This window comes from Herpailurus yagouaroundi, unplaced genomic scaffold, assembly GCF_014898765.1.
Source record: "Herpailurus yagouaroundi ecotype Mexico unplaced genomic scaffold, PumYag 250, whole genome shotgun sequence".
NCBI classification, from domain to species: Eukaryota; Metazoa; Chordata; class Mammalia; order Carnivora; family Felidae; genus Herpailurus; species Herpailurus yagouaroundi.
This window is the reverse complement of record NW_024412467.1, coordinates 15301762-15321242: the sequence shown is the minus strand read 5'-3', so window position 1 is coordinate 15321242 and position 19481 is coordinate 15301762. Positions and strand designations below refer to the sequence as shown.

The 19481-nt window shown below is 40.0% G+C and overlaps 1 protein-coding gene across 1 annotated transcript in view; it reads left to right on the top strand.

Moving 5' to 3' along the window:
• Positions 1 to 19481, top strand: part of SYCP2L (synaptonemal complex protein 2 like) — a 108879-nt gene that overhangs the window by 258 nt on the left and 89140 nt on the right. The window contains exons 2-7 of the mRNA XM_040460497.1: positions 301 to 420; positions 3059 to 3163; positions 4177 to 4201; positions 16261 to 16346; positions 16464 to 16552; positions 18719 to 18753. Of these exons, the coding sequence (XP_040316431.1) occupies positions 301 to 420; positions 3059 to 3163; positions 4177 to 4201; positions 16261 to 16346; positions 16464 to 16552; positions 18719 to 18753 (460 nt within the window). The remainder of the gene's footprint in view (positions 1 to 300; positions 421 to 3058; positions 3164 to 4176; positions 4202 to 16260; positions 16347 to 16463; positions 16553 to 18718; positions 18754 to 19481) is intronic.

The window sequence follows — 19481 nt, the reverse complement described above, 5'->3', positions numbered from 1 at the left end:
TAATTGACGCACATTATGTAAGTCTAAGCTGTATGGTATAATGATTGGGCTTGTTGTGGTAATCATTTTATAATGCATGTAACATCCGTCATCTCCTGTAGATACAAAATAGATAAAATTTCCTTGTGATGAGGGGCACCTGGCTGCCTCAGTCAGAAAAGGGGTTGTGAGTTCTAGCCCCACGTTGGGTGGTGACATTACTTAAGTAAAATTTAAAAATCTCCTTGTGATGAGACCGCTTAGGATCTATTCCCTTAACTTGCATGGTAAGGCTTTATCTTTGTGTGGTCTAATACCCAGGAACTGGATAAAAAGGAATTTCAGTATGTTTCGCTGTTGCTGAAATGTATTCAGCGATTCTGCATTGATGGTGTCAAAGAAGATGAGCCTTTGCTAATTCAGCAGGGACTGATCCCAAAGATAAGTGTCCTGTTTTTATCTTGTGTGGCTTTGGGTAATTTAAATGGGTGTGAAATCCGTTATCTAGTTTGGTGTTTTCTGTTCCTTTGAAATCAAATTTGAGCCGAAATTGATAATGATGTGCGTACTGCCTGTATCCATCAAAAATTCTGCATAGGTTTCCTGATGTATGTGCTGGGCAGGGCACTTGGGGAGTGTGCAGGAATGAGTCGGTCATACTCTCTACTCCCCTTGACAAGCCAGTTGCTGTAATAACATGTTTAAATTGGTGAACTGAACTTGGAAATACAGGATGAGCAGGGAGTAAGCTATTCTCCATCCCCCCCAACCCCCCACCAAAGGCTCTATAACTATTTTAATAGAATTAGTAACCACATTGGACCCGGATAAAGGATCAAATACTTCCCCTCGCCATAGCCCATTTTTCCAACTTCAGAGATCTCAGTTGAGTCTGAAAACACAAAGAGCAAACACATTTTTTTTGTTCGTTCTAAGTCCTGCAGTTGTGAAATTTTATCCTGGTTCTTAGGGGTTAACCAGCAGGTACTATTATGAGTGCCTTTATATTATTATGTTGCTGGAAGCAACACAGACTAGGAAATCTCTTGGTGCCTCTCCCTTGTTTTATGAGATGGGATTCTGCAGCTGTTAGATGTTCGATTTGTTGGTGAGGAGGTGAGGGAAGGTAGAGGGGCAAGAGGGTGATCTGGCTGGCTCTAAAATCTTTGATTTTTTTTTTTCTCCCACCCCCTGGACTCTAGTACCTGAAGTTTATTAAAGCCAGATTGGCTCAGGGAGATTGCTCTTTTTTTTTTTTTTTCTTTACTGTAAATTCTCTCTGTGGGAGGGAATAAAGATCTCTTGGTGGAGACCAAGTAAAGACCAGGCTTTCCTTAACTCCTCTCAGGGACTTTAAAAGCGCTTACGGGCCCCCCCCCCCCCCCCCAGGTCTAAGGATTATGCTTAGGCAAATTGTATATATTTCATTTTGCATGTAGTGCTACCTAATTCCCTCCTACACTTACCAGTGCAGATAACAGGAAATGGGGAAAACTAGGTAAAACTTGAAAGGAAATGGAGCAGGATGTCCCACGGGTAACTTGGAACCACGGGCCGATGGGTTTTTTTTGGGGGGGGGGCGGGGGAGCGGAGGCAGGGGGATGAGTTAAGATCTACCCCAACCTGAATTTCCTATTTAGATTTTAAAATACCCTTCCAAGATTTAAAGAGTCCAATCAAATAAGTCTCCACTGGAGTTTTTGAAATCCGAATTCCAGTGGAATATGGAAATTTCTAATTGGTGATGGAAATTTCTGAACCGTAACTTAGCCACATTCTAAAGCATGTTTTGTTTCATGTAGGTTTTGGTCAAGGAAAATACATTGGTATTATCAAAGGGGCTGGGATACTAGCGTTTCCCTCACATCTCTTTACCTATACTCAATATATTTTGTGGGCGTGGGAGGGGGATACGATTTGGGTTGGTAAGTGGAGTGGTGACAAAAATGTACTTAAAAGCATAAAATTCTGCCTTTGAATATAGGAAGGGGGAAATGTGGCATATTAGCAGTGAATTTCATTGTATAGAGGGACATTTTTCAGGCTATCAGAGAAAAGTTTGCCCCGGCAGGTGGATGATTCAGTTTAATGCAAATCTTTGCTTGATGTGAGGTAAAAGGAGCATCGCTGGGAGCACAGCAGTGGCCCTCCAACCTTGCTGTACGTTAGAATCACCTGGGAAGCTTTAACGAGCACTGTCTGTGTCCCACCACCAGAAATTCTGATTTCCTGGGTCTGTGAGGGGTCCCAGGCATCAGGGTGTTTCAAAGCCTCCCAGGTTTTCCTAATGTGCGGTCAAGGTTGGGACCTGATTGCTATGTCCATGGTCCCCAGCTGGGGGTGCTTTGGGTTCTTGGCTGCCAAGTGGACGAAGTTTCCAAGGCCTCACTCCTGTAAACGTTTCTCATCACAAACTCCTCCTACTCCACGTTCAGTTGAGGATTTCAAACTATGCCCACAGGATTTTGTTGTTGTTCTTTTTTCTAAGCAAAAAAAAAAAAAAAAAAAAAAAGTGGTCCAAAGATGGCCTTCACTTTTTTGAATCAATGTTGTAGGAGTTTATCTTAAATCCTACCAATCCTAGCAGCTTAATATGAACTTGCATATACGTTCCTGTAGAAAAACAAATCTCCAATTGGCTGGACGCTTTTGACAAAAGAAAGGCTTGAGGCACAGTTACTGTATTAACGTACTTCTCTGGCACGTTCCGAATTCTGCGCCTCCTTTGATAGTACGTTCTCTACAGCTTTCAAGACAAGAATTGCTCCTGTGTGGGGAGGCTCATTTATCTCTTAATCTTTAATCACTAGCCCCCCCGTATATGGCTTCCTGGCATCCCTCTTGGCCAAATCTCCAACTCTTGCTGGTATCTGAGAGCCTCTTAGTGCCACACTGTAACAATAGGTCTTCATTCTGGAGAGTTCTACACAGAGGTCTTAGAGCCAGGTCGAATCAAAATGTCCTAGAAAAGTCTTAAACTATTTTGCTCTAGTTTTTACTGGAATTATGAGCTGGTATTGAATAAGGCCTAGAAGTTTGAGTCTTAGAAGGTTGAAACTATGTTTCTTCTCTTGTGTACATGGTTTCCTGGTTTGAAAGAACAATAGAATTTCTGACCATGGCAGATCCAGTGTCTGACCCATCCCTGATTAATGTGATAGAAGACTTCTTTGACACAGCCTTGGTAAGGATGGGGGTGGTTTCATCACTGAGCAGATACCATTGGTAATTTGCAGGAATCTTCAAGTTATTTATAAAACTTGTCTTTTCTTAGATGTCGGTTTTACCAAGACTCCTATTTAGTATTTAGAATATTATATGAAATTGGGGCACCTGGGTGGCTCAGTTGGTGAAGCGTCCGACTTCAGCTCAGGTCACAATCTCACACTCCATGAGTTTGAGCCCTGCGTCAGGCTCTGTGCTGACTGCTCAGAGCCTGGAGCCTGCTTCGGATTCTGTGTCTCCCGCTCTCTGACCCTCCCCCCTTCACGCTCTGTCTTTCTCTGTCTCAAAAATAAATAAACATTAAAAAAATATTATATGAAATAGAAACTATGTAACCAATGCTATGGAAGAAAAATGATTTATTTTCATATATACATTATTCACCTGTTTAAGGATGATATGCTGATTTTAATAGTGCCTGAAGGTCAAATAGGATTTCTCTAAATGTTTTATTCATTTTCTAAGAGAGAGAGAGAGAACAGGGGAGGGGCAGAAAGAGAGAGAGAGAGAGACAGAATCTGAAGCAGGCTCCATGGCCCAGAGCCTGATGTGGGGCTCGAACTCAGGAACCATGAGATCATGACCTGAACTATAATTAGACATTTAACTGACTGAGCCACCCAGGCACCCCGGATTTCTCTAAACTTTTAAGTTTATTTATTTTGAGAGAGTGCTAGCACACCAGCAGGGGAGGGGCAGAGAGAGAGGGAGGTAACAGGATCTGAAGCAGGCTCTGCACTGACAGGGGAGACCCTGATGCGGGGCTTGGGCTCGTGAACCGTGAGATCGTGACCTGAGCCGAAATCAAGAGTCAAACACTTAACCGACTGAGCCATCCAGGTGCCCCTAAACTTTTTTCTACTGTATTTAGAGTCAAGTCCCGCCTGTTAGAGAAATATCGGCATTAATGGATTAAAGTTATAGTTGATAATGCTTCTGAAACATAATATAAGCCTTTTCTTTTTTTACTAGGTTATTTCCAGAAGTAGTAGTAAAGGTAAGTATATTATTTGCCACTGATTGACTATCTTTCATTAGTAAAATATTCTGGCATACAGTAAGTAAATATTTGCCTAAATGACCTATAAAAGTACAATAGGTTTAAGTACATGGATGTATTGACCATCTAATGGTAGCCATATTGCAATGCAGAGATTTTGTTGTAAAGTATGTCTCTGCCTTTTATTTAGTTTTAAATATTTTAAATTCCTATTTTTAATAGAAATACAGCTGACATAATTTCAGGTGTACAACATAGTGATTTGACAGTCACGTACCTTATTTGATGCTCTCTGTGATGAGTATAGTCTCTCTGGCGTCCTACACCATTATTATAATATTATTGAGGATCTCCTCCAGACCGAGAAGTTACTCTAAGACCAAAGAACAAAGCAAACCACTCCATCCTGTTTACATAGTTTTATTCAGAGTAACTTACCAGGGGGGACTGGGCGGACAAACGATCCCTGAGCTATGTGACTATTAGCCGCCAAGTCCAGACCTTAATCCCCAGCTTCTGTAGGGTGAGGGGCATGGTGGTATGGTCACAGGGTGGTTATCTGAAGTGGGGCCTTCTGTGCGCCACTTCAGGGAAGGTCAGAGAAAGACTTCCTGCGTTCCGGTCACGGGGCACGTTAATCTCCTCAAGGCAGGCAACACGTAGCCTTGAGCGAGGTCATGGTGTAGACGTGGACAAGATGGAGGCCAGAGATGGAATTAGCGTTGTCAGCGCTCTTACAAAGCTGTGCTTGTGACTCTCTCACTTGTAACTGGGAGTTTGTAACTCTCAATCCCCTTTATTTTGTCTGCCTCCCCACTTCACCTTCCCAACTCCCCTCCCTTCTGGTGACCACCCATTTACTCTTTGTACTTAAGAGTCTTTTTGCTTGTTTGTTTCTTCGTTTGTTTGTTTTTTAGATTCCACATAGAAGTGAAATCCTACAGTACTTGTCTTTCTCTGACTTATTTCACTTAACATAATATGCTCTAGATCCATCCATGTTGTTGTAAATGGCAAGATCTCCTTTTTAGATGAGTAATATTCCATAGTGTATATCATACCCTTTTTATCCATTCATCTACTGTTGGACACTTAAGTTGCTTCCTGATCTTGGCTCTTATAAATAATCCTGCTATAAACATAGAGGTGTGTGTATCTTTTCAAATTAGTGTTCTAATTTTTTTTTTTTTTTTTTTTTTTGAGTAAAGACCTAGTAGTGAAATTACTGGACCATACGGTATTCCTATTTTTAGGGTTTTTTTTTTTTTTTGAGTAACTTCATACTGTTTTCCACAGTGGTTTCACAATTTACATTTTCACCAGTCGTACACAAGGGTTCCCTTCTCTCCACATCCCCAGGAACATCCACATTGGATATTCTTGCCTCCTTGGGTGTAGATTGACTAGATAAGCATGGGTTTATCCTGCGTTTTCTCTTCTGTTCCATTGCTCTATGTATCCGTTTCTTGGGCTTCTACCACACAGCTTTGATTACTGTAGCTTTGTGATATAGTTTGAAACCTGGAAGCATGATGCCTCCATCTTTGTTCTTCTTTCTCAAGATTGCTTTGGCTGTTTGGGGTCTTTCTTTGGTCCCATACAAATTTTAAGACTGTTTTTTTCTAGTTCTGTGAAAAAATACCCCTGGTATTTTGATAGGAATTGATTGAAGTTTTAGATCACTTTGCATAGTATGAACATTTTAACAATATTTTTTCAGTTGTATCTTTCTACTTATTTGTGTCTTCAGTTTTTTTCATTTATGTCTTAGTTTTCAGAGTACAGGTCTATCGCCTTAGTTAAATTAATTCCTAGGTATTTAAAAAATGGAAATTATAAATAGGATTGTTTTCTCAATTTGTGTTTTCTTCTAGTTCATTATTAGTGTATAGGAACAAATTTCTATATATTGACTTTTTTTTTAGCCTGAAAATTTACAAATTCATTTTTTCTAATATGTTTTCTGATTTCCAGTTTCTTTCTGCCTTTTATTAAAGTAATTCCAGGGGCGCCTGGGTGGCTCAGTCAGTTGAGCATCCGACTTTGGCTCAGGTCATGATCTCGCGGTTTGTGAGTTGGAGCCCCACGTCGGGCTCTGTGCTGACAGCTCAGAGCCTGGAGCCTGCTTCAGATTCTGTGTCTCCCTCTCCCTCTGCCCCTCCCCTGCTCATGCTCTGACTCTGTCTTTCAATAATAAATAAAAGTTAAAAAAATTTTTTTTAAAAAGTAATTCCAGTATAGTTAACATATTAGTTTCAATAGATTAGTACAATATAGTGATTCAACAATTTTATACGTGACTTAATGTTCATCATGATAAGTGTGCCCCTACTCCACTTATCTCACCCATTCCCCCACCCACCTCCTCTCTGGTATCCATCTGCTTGTTCTCTACAGTTACCAGTTCATTATCTGGGTTTGTCTTTTCCCCCCTTGTTTGTTTCTTAAATTCCACATACGAGTGAGTTCATCCGGTATTTGTCTGTCTTTCTCTGACTTATTTTGCTTAGCATTATGCTCTGTAGATCCATCCATGTTGTTGTAAATGGTAAGACTTCTTTCTTATGGCTGAGTATTATTCCACTGTATATGTGCCATGTCTTTCTCCATTCATCTATTGATGGACACTTGGGCTATTTCTATTAAGTGGTTATTGTAAATAATGCTACTGTAAACATAGGGGTGTATATATCCTTTCAAATTAGTGGTTTTTTTGGATTCTTTGGGTAAATACCTAGGTAGTGTGATTACTGGATCATAGGGTAGTTCTATTTTTAATTTTCTGAGGAATTTCCATACTGTGTTCCACAGTGGGTACACCAGTCCGTATTCACCAATAGGGCAAGAGAGTTCCTTTTTCTCCACATCCTTACCAACACTTGTCTCTTGTGTTAAGTTTAGCCATTCTGACAGGTGTGGGGTGATAGCGTATTATGGTGCTGATTTGCATTTCCCTGATGAGTGATGTTGAGTGTCTTTTCACGTGTCGGTTGGCCATCTGTATGTTGTCTTAGGAGAAATGTCTGTTCATGTCTTCCTACTTTTTTAATTGAATTATTTATTTGGTGTTCAAATTCTCCATATATTTTAGACACTAACCCTTGTTGGGGATAGGTCATTTACAAGTGTCTTCTCCCATTCAGTAGGTTGTCTTATAGTTTCATTGGTTGTTTCCTTCACTGTGCAGAACCTTTTTATTCTGATGGAAGTCCCAGCCGCTTATTTTTGCTTTTATTTCCCTTGCCTCAGAAGATCTGTTTAGAAAAATGTTATGGCTGACATCAGAGACCTTACCACCTATGCTCTCTTCTAGGGTTTTAATAGTTTCAGGTCTCACATTTAGGTCTTGAGGCCATTGAGTTTATTTTTGTATATGGTGAAAGTGGTCTAGTTTCATTCTTTTGCATATGGCTGTCCAGTTTCCCCAATACCATTTGTTACTAGACTGTCTTTTTCCCATTGCATATTCTTATCTCCTTCGCCAAAGATTAAATAACTTTATAATCATGGATTTGTTTCTATGTTTTCTATTCTGTTGATCTTAGGTCTATTTTTGTGCCAGTACCATACTGATTTGTTTACTACAGCTTTGTAGTATAACTTGAAAACTGGGATTGTGATACATCCAGCTTTTCCTTTTTCAAGATTGCTTTAGCTATTTGGGGTCTTCTGTGGTTACCTACACATTTTAGGATTGTTCTAGTTCTGTGAGCAGTGATGTAGATATTTTGATAGGGATTGCATTAAATGTTTAGATAGCTTTGGATATTATGGACATTTAAAAAATGTTCTTCCAATCCATGAACATGGACTATCTTTTCATTTGTGTCATCTTCAATTTTTTTCGTTGGTGTTCAGAGTACAGGTCTTTTACCTCTTAGGAATAAACTTAACCAATTTTGTTTGGTACAATTGTCGACGGGATTGTTTTCTTCGTTCCTTTTTGTCACCTCATTATGAGTGTATAGAAATGCAATGTATTTCTGTATGCTGACTTTTGTATCCTGTGACTTTACTGAATTCATTTATCCATTCTAGTTTTTTGGTGGAGTCTTTAGGGGGTTTTCCAATATATAGATAGCATCATGTCATCTGCAAATAGAGTTTTAGTTCTTCCTTACCAGTCTGGATGCCTTTTATTTCTTTATGCTGCCTGATTGCTGTGGCTAGGACTTCCAATACTATGTTGAATAAAAGTGGTGAGAGTGGACATCCTTGTCTTGTTTCTGACTTTTAGGGAAAAAGCTCTCAGTTTTCCCCATTGAGTGGGATCAGTGTATCCCAGGAATAAATCTTACTTGATCAGGGTGAATGATTTTTTTTTTTAAGTATCCTTGGATTCTGTTTGCTAGTATTTTGAAGATTTTTGTGTCTGTATTCATCAGTGCTACTGGCCTGTAGTTCACCTTTTTGTTTATCATTGTCTGGTTTTGGTGTCAGGGTAATGTTGACCTCTGGGGATGAATTTGGAAGTTTTCCTTCCTCTTCTAATTTTTGGAATAGTTTGAGAAGAATAGGTATTAACTATCCCTTAAATGCTTGGTAGATTCCCCTGTGAGGCCATCTGGGCTTGGAATTTTGATTGTTGGGAATTGTTTGATCACTGATTCAATTTCCTTGCTGGTAATCTGTTAAGTTTTCTATTTCTTCCTGATTCAGTTTTGGAAAGTTATGTTTCTAGGAATTGATCCATTTCTTCCAGGTAGTTCAATTTGTTGGCATATTATTTTCCATAATTTCTTATAATAATTTGTATTTTTGTGGTATTCTTTCATTTGTGATTTTATTTAGGTCCTTTTCATTTATTTGGATGAGTCTAGCTAGAGATTTATCAATTTTGTTCTTTTCGAAGAACGAGATCCTGGTTTCAATCTGTTCTATTGGTTTTTTTTATTTGTTTTGGTTTGTTTCAGTTTGTTTTATTTCTGCTCCGATCTTTACTATTTCCTTCCTTCTGCTGGTTCTTGGTGTTTTTATTTCCCCCTAGCTCTGTCATTTGTTTGAGACTCTTCTTCTTGAGGTAGGCCTGTATTGCTAGAAACTTCCCTCTTAGAAGAGCTTTTGCTGCATCCCAAAGATTTTGGACCATTGTTCTCACTTTCCTTTGTCTTTTATTTCTTCTTTAATTTATTGACCCATTCATTGTTGAGTAGCACGTTATTTAACTTCCCTGTATTCTCTTTCCAGATTTTTTTGTGGCTGATTTCTAGTTTCATAGTGTTGTGTTCAGAAAAGATGCATGGTATGATTTCAGTCTCTTTTGTATTTGTTGTTTTGTGGCCTAATATGTGATCTATTCTGGAGTATGTTCCATGTGTACTTGAAAAGAATGTGTATTCCGTTTTAGGACAGAATATTCTGAATATATATATCCGTTAAGTCCATCTAGTCCAGTGTGTCATTCAAAGCTACTCTTTCCTTGTTAATTTTCTGTTTTGATGATCTGTCCATTGATGTAAGTGGGGCATTAAGTCCCCTACTATTGCATTACTATTGATTCTTTTATGTTTTCTATGGATTGTTTTATGTATTTGGGTGCTTCTATGTTGAATATATAAATATTTACAATTGTTATAAAGGAGACCATCCAACAAGGAGACAAGATTATAAGGTGTCCTTCTTTGTCTCTTGTTATAGTCTTTGTTTTAAAGTCTATCTTTTCCTATACAAGTATAGGCACCCTGGCTTTCTTTTCACATCCATTTGCATGATAAATGTTTCTCCATCCCCTCACTTTCAATCTGCAGGTGTCTTTAGGTCTGAAATGAGTCTCCTGTAGACCGCATATAGATGGGTCTTGTTGTTTTTGTTTTTGTCTTTTTTCCATTCTATCACCCTGTGCCTTTTCATTGGAGTGTGTTGTCCATTTACATTTGAAGTAATTGATAGGTATGTATTTATTGCCATTTTGTTACTTTATGGTGTCTTTTGTAGTTTTCCTGTGTTCCTTTCTTCTGTTCTCACAATTAGTTGGCTTTCTTTAGTGATACACTTAGGCCAAAATAAAGAGAAAGGAATCTATTTCTAGTTTTTGACTTGTGGTTTCCATTAGTTTTGTGTATAACATCTTCGTCATATAGTGGTCTATTTTAAGTTGATGGTTGTTCAATTTTGAACCCATTCTTTATTCCTCTTCCTGCAACCCATGTTTTAGTTATGAGTCCTACTTTACATCCTTTTATTTTATAAGTCCCTTGACTGATTTTTACAGATACACTTATTTTTACTGTTTTTCTGTTTCCTTCTTTTATTACTCCTAGTCTTTGATTTCTATTCAGAGTCCCCTTTATCATTTCTTGTAGGGAAGATTTAGTGGTCATTAACTCCTTTAACTTTTGTTTGGGCAAACTCTTTATCTCTCTATTCTGAGTGCTAGCCTTGCTGGGTAGAGTATTGTTAGCTGCAAATTTTATCCTTCAGCACTTTGAATATATCCTACCACTCTTTTCTGGCCTGCAAAATTTCTGCTGAAAGATCAGCTTATAGCCTTGTGGGTTTGTTTTTTTTTTTAATATGTAACTTTTCACTTGTTGCTTTTAAAATTCTCTTGGTCATTACTTTTTGGTTTTTTTGCCGTTTTGATTATTGTAGGTCTTGGTGTAAATCTCCTCGGGTTAATTTTCTTGGGAGCTCTCTGTGCCTCCTGGATCTGGATCTGTTTCCTGCCCCAGATTGGGGAAATTTTCAGCTATTGTTTCTTCAAATAGGTTTTCTGCCCCCTTCCCTCTCTTCTCCTTCTGGGATTCCTATAATATGAATGTTAATGTTTGATGGAGTTGCTGAGTTCCCTCAATCTGTCTATTCTCATTTTGCATAACTTTCTCACCTGCTCTGCTTGACTACTCCCCATTGCTCTGTCCTCCAGCTCACTAATTCACTCCCCTCCTTTCTCTAGCCTGCTGTTTATTCCATCTAGTGTATTTTCAATTTCATTTATTGTGTTCATCTCTGATTGGTTCTTTATCTCTTTGTTAAGGGCCTCCCTGATGTCCTCCATTCTTAAGTACGTGGAGTATCTTTATGATGGCAACTTTAAATTCTCTATCAGGCATATTATTTATATTCATTTTGCTTACGTCTCTTGCTGTGGTTTTTCCTGTTCTTTCATTTGGAACATTCCTTGGTCCCCTCATTTTGTCCAATTCTGTGTCTGTTTCTCTGTGTTAGGAAAGTCCGCTATGTCTTCTGATCTTGAAAGTAATGGCCTTGTGAAGAAAAGGTCCTATATTGCTTTGCAGTGCAGTGTCCCCTGTTTACCAGAACCTGATGCTTCAGGGATTGTCACTGTATGTGTTGTGTGTGTCCTGCTGTTGTGTCCTGTCTACTTTTTCCTTCAGTACAGTTATCTGCAGAGGCTCTCTTTGTTGTGGGCGGTGTTTGGTACCCCACCAGGATGGGTCCTGCAGTTTTAACCAGGTGTGTGCCAAATTATTTATGAAATGAGACTAGCAGCTGCCGCTGGGACTTGGGTGGCCTGGGCAGATCCACAAAGTGTGCAAAGTGGGCAGGGTGTGCAATTTTAACAAGGTGTGCCTTCAGCTTCTGCTGGGCTCCCCCCCCCCCCCAACCACCAGGACCAAGGCCCCACAAAACATTTAGGTTAGGAGTCATGGTGTTGGCAAGGTTTGTGCCAATCTTTTGTGGGAGGGGACCTGCAGCATTGGGACTGAGGCAAGCCTGGCAGGGGGCAGGGTGTGGTGTAAGCAAGTTAGGTAGTGAATGCTGGTGCTGTGCTGGTTCCTTCAGGTAGCTGTGTGTTTATTCTGTGGGGGGGGGGGAGGTGGGAGTGGAGGAGGAAGATGGTGCCTTCCAACTCCTTTGTGCCTGGAGAGACCCTCATCAACCCCTGCCATTCCAGGACATGCTCCAAAATAAATAAACTACTCTTTCCCGTATTTCTCAGGAGTTTTTCAAACTGCTACTTCTATGCTATAACTCCATGGACTGTTTGTACTGTCTCTTTAAGGGTGGAGACTCAGCTTTCTAGGGCCTTCCAGGCTCTCCCAGAACAGAGTCCACTGGTTTTTATAACTCCAGGCTTTAAGTCCCACTGGCTCACAAAATTTATCCCCTTTGCTACCAAAGCCAGTTGTTATGGGGACTTGTCTTCCTGGTGTGGGATCCCTAGCGTGACAGTATGTTTCTCTCTCCTCTCTACTTCCTGCCCCCCCCCCCCCCCGCCCCAATGTGGATGGCTGTGATCTGTTTTGTTTCCCACTGCCTCTTTGCTCTTCCCACCCTCTTCAGTAAGGCCTCTTCTATACCTTTTACTTATGGTGTTTGTTGTGCCAGTCTCTGGGTGGTTTTCTGGATTATCTATGCTGTTGAGTATGATCAAGTTGTACTGTGGGATGAGGTCGCCTTAGGGTTCTGTTACTCTGCCATCTTCTCCATGATGGAAATAGTCCATTTACATTTAACGTAATTTGAGAGGTATGTGTTGGCATTTTGTTCGTTGTTTTCGGGTTGTTTTGGTAGCTCCGTTTCTTCTGGCTTCTTTCCTTGGGGTTTGAAGGCTTTCTCTAGAGTTACCCATACGTAAAAAAGAGAAAGGAACCCAAGTGTATCTGTTAGAAGTTTTTGATTTCGGTTTACCAGTAGGTTTATGTCATTTTGTGTGTATAGCAGTCTTTATTAAGTTGGCAGTCACTTAAGTTTGAATGCATTCTAAAGCACTAAATTTTTACTCCCCCACCCCTGTTTTATGTATATGATGTCATATTTTTGTCTTGCATATCCTTGACTGTTTTTTGAGATATGACAAACTTTATTACTTCTGTGTGTGAACTTCCATGCTGGCTTTATAAGTGATGAATATACTACCTTAATAAAAGGTCTGTTTTTACCTGTGACTTTTTTCCTGTTGTAATTTGCTTTTAGTTCTAGCCTTTCTTTTCCACTCAAATAATTCCCTGTAATTCTTGTAAGGCTGGTTTAGGGGTGATGAACACATTTAGCTTTTGTTGGTCTAGAAAACCCCTTTTCTATTCTGAATGATAACATTGCAAGGTAGAGTATTCTTGGTTATAAATTTTTTTTCCTATCATCACTTTGAATGTATCATCCCTTTCCCTGCTGGCCCGCAAAGTTTCTGCTAAAAAAAAAAAAAAAAAAAAAAAAAGCTGATAGCCTCATGCGGTTTCCCTTGTATGTACTTGTTTTCCTTTACTGCTTTCCGAATTCTTATTTTTGCTATTTTTAGTTATTATGTGTCTTGGTGTAGACCTCCTTGAGTTCATCTTGTTAGGAGTTCCCTGTGCTTCCTGGATCTGGATGTCGGTTTTCTTCCCCAGTTTAGGGAACTTTCCATGTATTTCTTCAAATAAGTTTTCTGCCCCTTTCTTCTCTCCTTGTGGGATCCCAATAATGTGACTGCTACTACGCTTGATGGGTTCCCTTACCTATTTTCATTTTTTTTTTTTTTTTTTTTTTTTACTTTTTGCTGTTCAGCTTGGCTCTTTTCCATTACCTTGTTTTCCAGATCCATGAGCTGTTCTCTTGTCTCCTCTAATATGCTGCTGATTCCTTCGAGTGGTTTTTCTAAATCTTGTTTTGTTTTTCCAGTCACTGGATCCTTCATCTCTGACTGTTTTATATTTTCTGTCTTTTGCTGACCTTCTCCCTGAGTTCATCCACTCTTCTCGCAAGTCCAGTGAGTATCTTTGTGACCATTGCTTAGGATTCTTTAGTGCTTATCTGTTTCTTCCAGCTCTTGTGTTGTGATTTTTGTCCTGTTCTTTCATTTGGAATACTGACTCATTTCATCTATTTCTATGTGTTAGGGAAGACCGCTACATCTCCTCCTGACGAAAGTAGTTGCTTTGTGTAGAAGAGGTTCAGTGGTTCCCTGTAGGGCTGTGTCCCTCGGTCATCAGAACCAGACAATCCAGGGGTGTCTCCTAGACAACCCTACGAGTGATGGGCTGAGTTACTGTTGTGTCTAGCTGTGTTTGCTTGTAGCCCGGTCAGCGGCAACGACCCGTTTTGCCTACCGTGGGCACACTGGGCAGGGTTTGGTCCATGCCGTGATAAGGGGCCTGTGCAAGGCCGCTGGGCTCCTAGATCGGCAGGATCAGCAGTCAGGCTAGCTGTCGGCAATTAGCCTCTCTGTGTGGGTCTATCAGATGACTGGGCTTTCTCCCCATGTGGCTCACAGGGCTTTTATTGGTGGATGGGCTGGTAGTCAGACTAGGTATCTGCAATCAACGTCCTTGCTGCAGTCACGGGTTTCTTTCTGCGTGACCAGCTGAACGGTTTAGCTGCTGGAAACGGGGGCGAACTGGTGTGCGAGATTATCTCCTCTTCTCCCCAGGGCAGTACACACTTTGGAGTGGTGCTGGTCCCCACCGGGGCTGCTTGCCTGGTGTCGGGGCAGGACCCACTTTGTAGGGATGGCTGCTGAGGCAGGCGGGTTGGATGGAGCAGGTCTGTAAGGGAGCTTTGGGGGTGGGGCATGGGGTGCTGGCAAGATTGAGAGGGTCGCTGCTGGCTCCCGTACGTGTCCAGCTGTGTAAGCTGGGAGTGGGGAGAGAAATGGTGCCCGCCGGCATTTTTATTCTTGGAGAAATTTCCTAAAGATACCTGCCCCTCTACCACACATTCTGAGATTAGTAAGTCTCTTCAACATCTAGTCCCCTCTCCCCAGGTGCTTTTCACACTGTTGTGTCTCAGGCCAGGTTATTTATTATGCTGGCTCTTTGAGGGTGGGGCCTCTCTTTCCTGTGCTTTGAAGTTTCTTTGTGACAAGATGCTTCCTAAATTTTTGTTTCCTCAAGTAAGCACTTTTTTGAAAGTCCCTCTTCTGCTACCTGATGGCAGTGCCCCCCTCCTTCCTTTTTTGTAGCGCTGCATTTGTCAGTTTCTCTTTACTATTTAAAGGAAAAGATTGACATCTGGTATTTGCTAATTAACCTGGTACATAAAGGTCTTTAGGATCCCTGCTGTCCATCTGAAATCTCAAATTTTAAGCTGGCAGGCAAGTTGTTGGCTCAGCCATTAGCGAAATTTCTGGTTCCCAAAGATCATCTAGCAGTATCCATCTGGCTTTTTTTTTTTTTTTTTTTTTTTTTTTTTTTTTAATTTTTGAGAGAGAGAGCACGTGTGAGAGCGGGCAAGTGCGTGAGCGAGCTGGGGAAGGGCAGAGAGAGACAGAGACAGAATCTATGACAGTTTCAGGCTCTCAGCTGTCAGCACAGAGCCCGACGCGAAGCTCGAACCCACAAACTGTGAGATCACCACCTGAGCCAAGTGAAGTTGGACGCTCAACTGCTCAGCCAACTGAGCCACCCAGACGCCCCTGGTTTTTGTTTTTGTTTGTTTTTTGTTTTTTTGTTTTTTTTTTGATGAAAGAGGAATCTCTTTTCTATTTTCTGGTTTGGGTTCCTATAGTTTCATGAATTATATGGGGGTTGAGCATATTACCTATGATAATACGTACATCAAAATTGCACATTCGAACCTAGCAAAGTAATGCTATCACCTTACCATAAATTTTTGCACTTACCAGAAGCTTGTAAACTACCACCATCATTTTATATCTTGATGTGCATAAATGAAATCGCAAATCTAGTTTAATAAGCATGAAGGATAACCACATACTCATTTTACTATGCACTGACATAAATAGCTGTTGAAATTTCTATGATTATGCTATTTCATAGAGGCCAACATTTTATTAAAAACCTTCTGTTTGAATAAGACATTACAAATATCTATTTTTTAAAAATGCACAAATGTAAGGCAACAACAGAAAACTGTTGTTTTCTGTACAAGGAGCTTCCCCTTGTATATTTGTCCCTCAGTCTGGACCAAAAAAAGTAGCTTTCCTTGAGATAGGATAATCCCACACAGTCACACTTCGTGGATGCTGCTGTTTTGCTGAATGAGAGTCTATGCAATGCCAGTGCGTTTTGTCCAGGTTTTATTGCCCAGGCTGTTTTAATTCCTAACATGTTTACTGCCCTCACGGCTTTTCCAGTCTTTACCTCTTCCTGTCGTGTGGGAGTCTCCTTATTTGTCTTAGCGTCAGTTTGATTCTTTTAAAATTGTGATTTCAGGAAAAATTCAGATGCTGAGTTCCTTCATATTTACCTTAGGATTTCTGGTGACAGAAAAGACTGTAAGTCATTTGATTCAACAGGAGGTGAGTTGCGAGTAACAAATCAGTTGTTAACCGTTGCTCTAGAGACCTTAGAGAAGGTTGTGCCCAGCTCTCCATGTTTGTGTCTTCCCCGTGAATACTTTCTCCAACTCCAAACAGGCTCTGAAGACTTTGAACTCCATTTTGCATGCTGTGCCTCGGAAAGAGAGAAAACAACTCCCCTTGTTGGAAGGCCCATGTCGTCTTATGTAAGTGAGGTTGTACTTGATGATGGAATGACGGAAGGGCATTGTACAATTGTACAATCTCTGGATTGTACTACCTCAACCTTTGTTCTCCTTAGACTTGACGACTTTATTGCTTCTTTTCAGTAAATGCGTTGTGCACCTACCCTATATCAGGCACTATGCTAAGTAGTGAAGGCGGACTGGACTTTGCTAGGCTTTTCTTTTTTAGTAATACGTTTATCAGGTTTGTGAGCTGAAATGCTTTCTTGGGCTATAGACCATTTTTTCCCCACCGTGAATGTGAATTAGTGACTCACGTGTTCAGGGTACAGACTCTGGAGCCAGACTGTGGGGCTTCAAATCCTGGTTTGCCCCCTTTGTTTGCTCACCTGCAAAGTGGAGCCTTGACTGACAGTTTTTATACAGGTCGAATCCGGCAAACCATTGGAAGTGATGAGCCTATTATCTGGTAAAGAGCAAATGCTCAAAGGCTACCGACTTTGAGCTACGGCAGTAAAGCGTGGGATTTATATTGTTTTTCAACAATGAAATCAATGGATTCTTAATTTTTTTGACTCTGTTACAATTCTGTAGTTCTTGGGACATTGACATTTGGGGGTAAGGTTGTACTGTGTGGCTGCGGAAAGGGCAAAACGAGTACCCTATTCTAAAATGTGAACCTGTATCCGTGACCGTGCTAACCGCTACTAACCAGCATCGCTGACCTCGTGCGGCACACCCTCATTCCTGTGACATGTAGCCGTGACTGGTGAGATGAAGGGCAACCAAGTTTGCCATATTGTAGGCCCAGATGAGGTTATCGGTGACCATGAGCCCACCTCTATCACGTTTGTCCATTAACTAGTGCATGCAGGTTGCAGGGTATCTACTATTTCCTAAAAAAAAAAAAAAAAATTCAACTACATTCGTTTAATCACTATTCTCAGCGACATATTTAGATTTGGAGAACAGCTGACCTGATCCTTTTCTCCTAAGTTTTCAAACTAATCCTATGGTCCCGCCTTATTGTTTGTATGTGCTAGAAAGTCTGGAATGCTCTGAACTTCAGGTCAAATATAAAGTCTGCAAGCACAAAGCAGTGGTCCTATTTAAGGCCTCTTTTTAATATTCTTTTTAATTGATCTGTTTATGAGAAACTGAACTAAAAGATTTCTTGGCCAGTCTATTTAAAACAGGTGTTATTTCAGATAAGAAAGATCCACATCATATTTGTTGATATTTAATTAACTGAAATTGTTAAAGGACGATATGATATGGGGGTCTATTATAATTCAACCAGTTAACCCTATTACATCTAATAAAGGGGATACATTTGTCAGTTTTTTAATGCTTCTCTATTTTTGAGAGACAGAGAGGAGAGAGAGGCAGGGAATCACAACCAAGCTTCAGGCTGTCAGCTCTGAGCCTGAGGTGGGGCTCAAACTCCCAAGCTGAGATTATCACCTGAGCTGAAATCAAGAGTTGGACACTTAACCGACTGAGCCACCCAGGTGCCCCTCTCCATTTGTCCGTTTTTAAAAGTAGTTCAAAAGCTCATTAGATGGGGCGCCTGGGTGGCTCAGTCGGTTGAGTGTCCGACTTCGGCTCAGGTCATGATCTTGCGGTTCATGAGTTCAAGCCCCGCATCAGGCTCTGTGCTGATGGCTCAGAGCCTGGAGCCTGTTTCCGATTCTGTGTCTCCCTCTCTCTGACCCTCCCCCGTTCATGCTCTGTCTCTCTCTGTCTCAAAAATAAATAAATGTTTAAAAAAAACTCATTAGAAAGATTTAGTACTTGCTGTACCATTTTTTTCCAGGTGTCAACTGTATTTTTTAAACAGATTATATAAGAAATATATCCTCACACGTTGATGGGGTGATTATGAAATTGCAGACTCTTAGCATTTGGTAAATCTTCAGACATCATCCAATTGAGTTCATTTTATAGAAGGAGGAATAGAAGCTCAGAATCCATAACAACTCTAGCTTCTTTTAAAAAGTGCATTTAAGTCAATATATAAACTGCGTTTCCATAAAAATGTATTCTTGACATTTCAGAAATTTTGATGCTGAATTTGAAATAATTTCGAAACTCTACATCTCGATTTTAAATGTTAATGTCAAAATAGTAAAGTTTTATGTATGTTCATTCACTTCAGTAAAATGTTAATTTATTTAAATGTTTCAGGAAAGACCTTGCAAGGACAATCTTGACTGTGGGTGGTAAGAAGTGTTCAGAATTTTAAATGTTAGAGTATTACATATTGGCCACTTGGGACTTTATGAGCATCTTGGAACTGTGGATAATAAATTTCGGTCAAGCTGAAAATAAGAATTAGCATTTTATTTGTAATTTATTGTGAAAGGTTTTACCATGCTGAAAGCCATAAAGAATAATTCACGAATACTCATTTATTCACCAACCAACCAATCTAAGTCAGATTTTCATTTTGCTACATTTACTTAGTCTTTTTTATGTAGAATCAGAGTTCCATGTAAAGCCCCCTGTGTACCTGTCCCTGATCCCATTGTCTCCATTGGTAGAGATCATCCTTGACTTAGATTTGGTTTTCATTCAAAAGTAGGTTTTTATACCTTTATTTTATGGATTCATAAGCAACATATATTATTTTACAAATTTTACAAGCATTCTGTAAATGTCTTCGTGTTGTGTACATCCAGCTGCGATGTGACTTTTAAAATTATTCGAAATTGAAACATATATATTTTTATCAGTTGTGAAATACCACAATTTATCTTGGGCTTTTATTTTTGTAGTAACATTTTTTAAGGCTGTTTGAGGAGCTGCTTCTTGATATTTTAATACTTCTAAAATATAAAATGCAAAGATTTTTTTAATTGTTATATGGTAGCTTATTTAGATTTCCTCCTGATGTTTCTTAAATATTGAATTTAAATAATGATCCAGGTTACATTATAATGCTTATAGC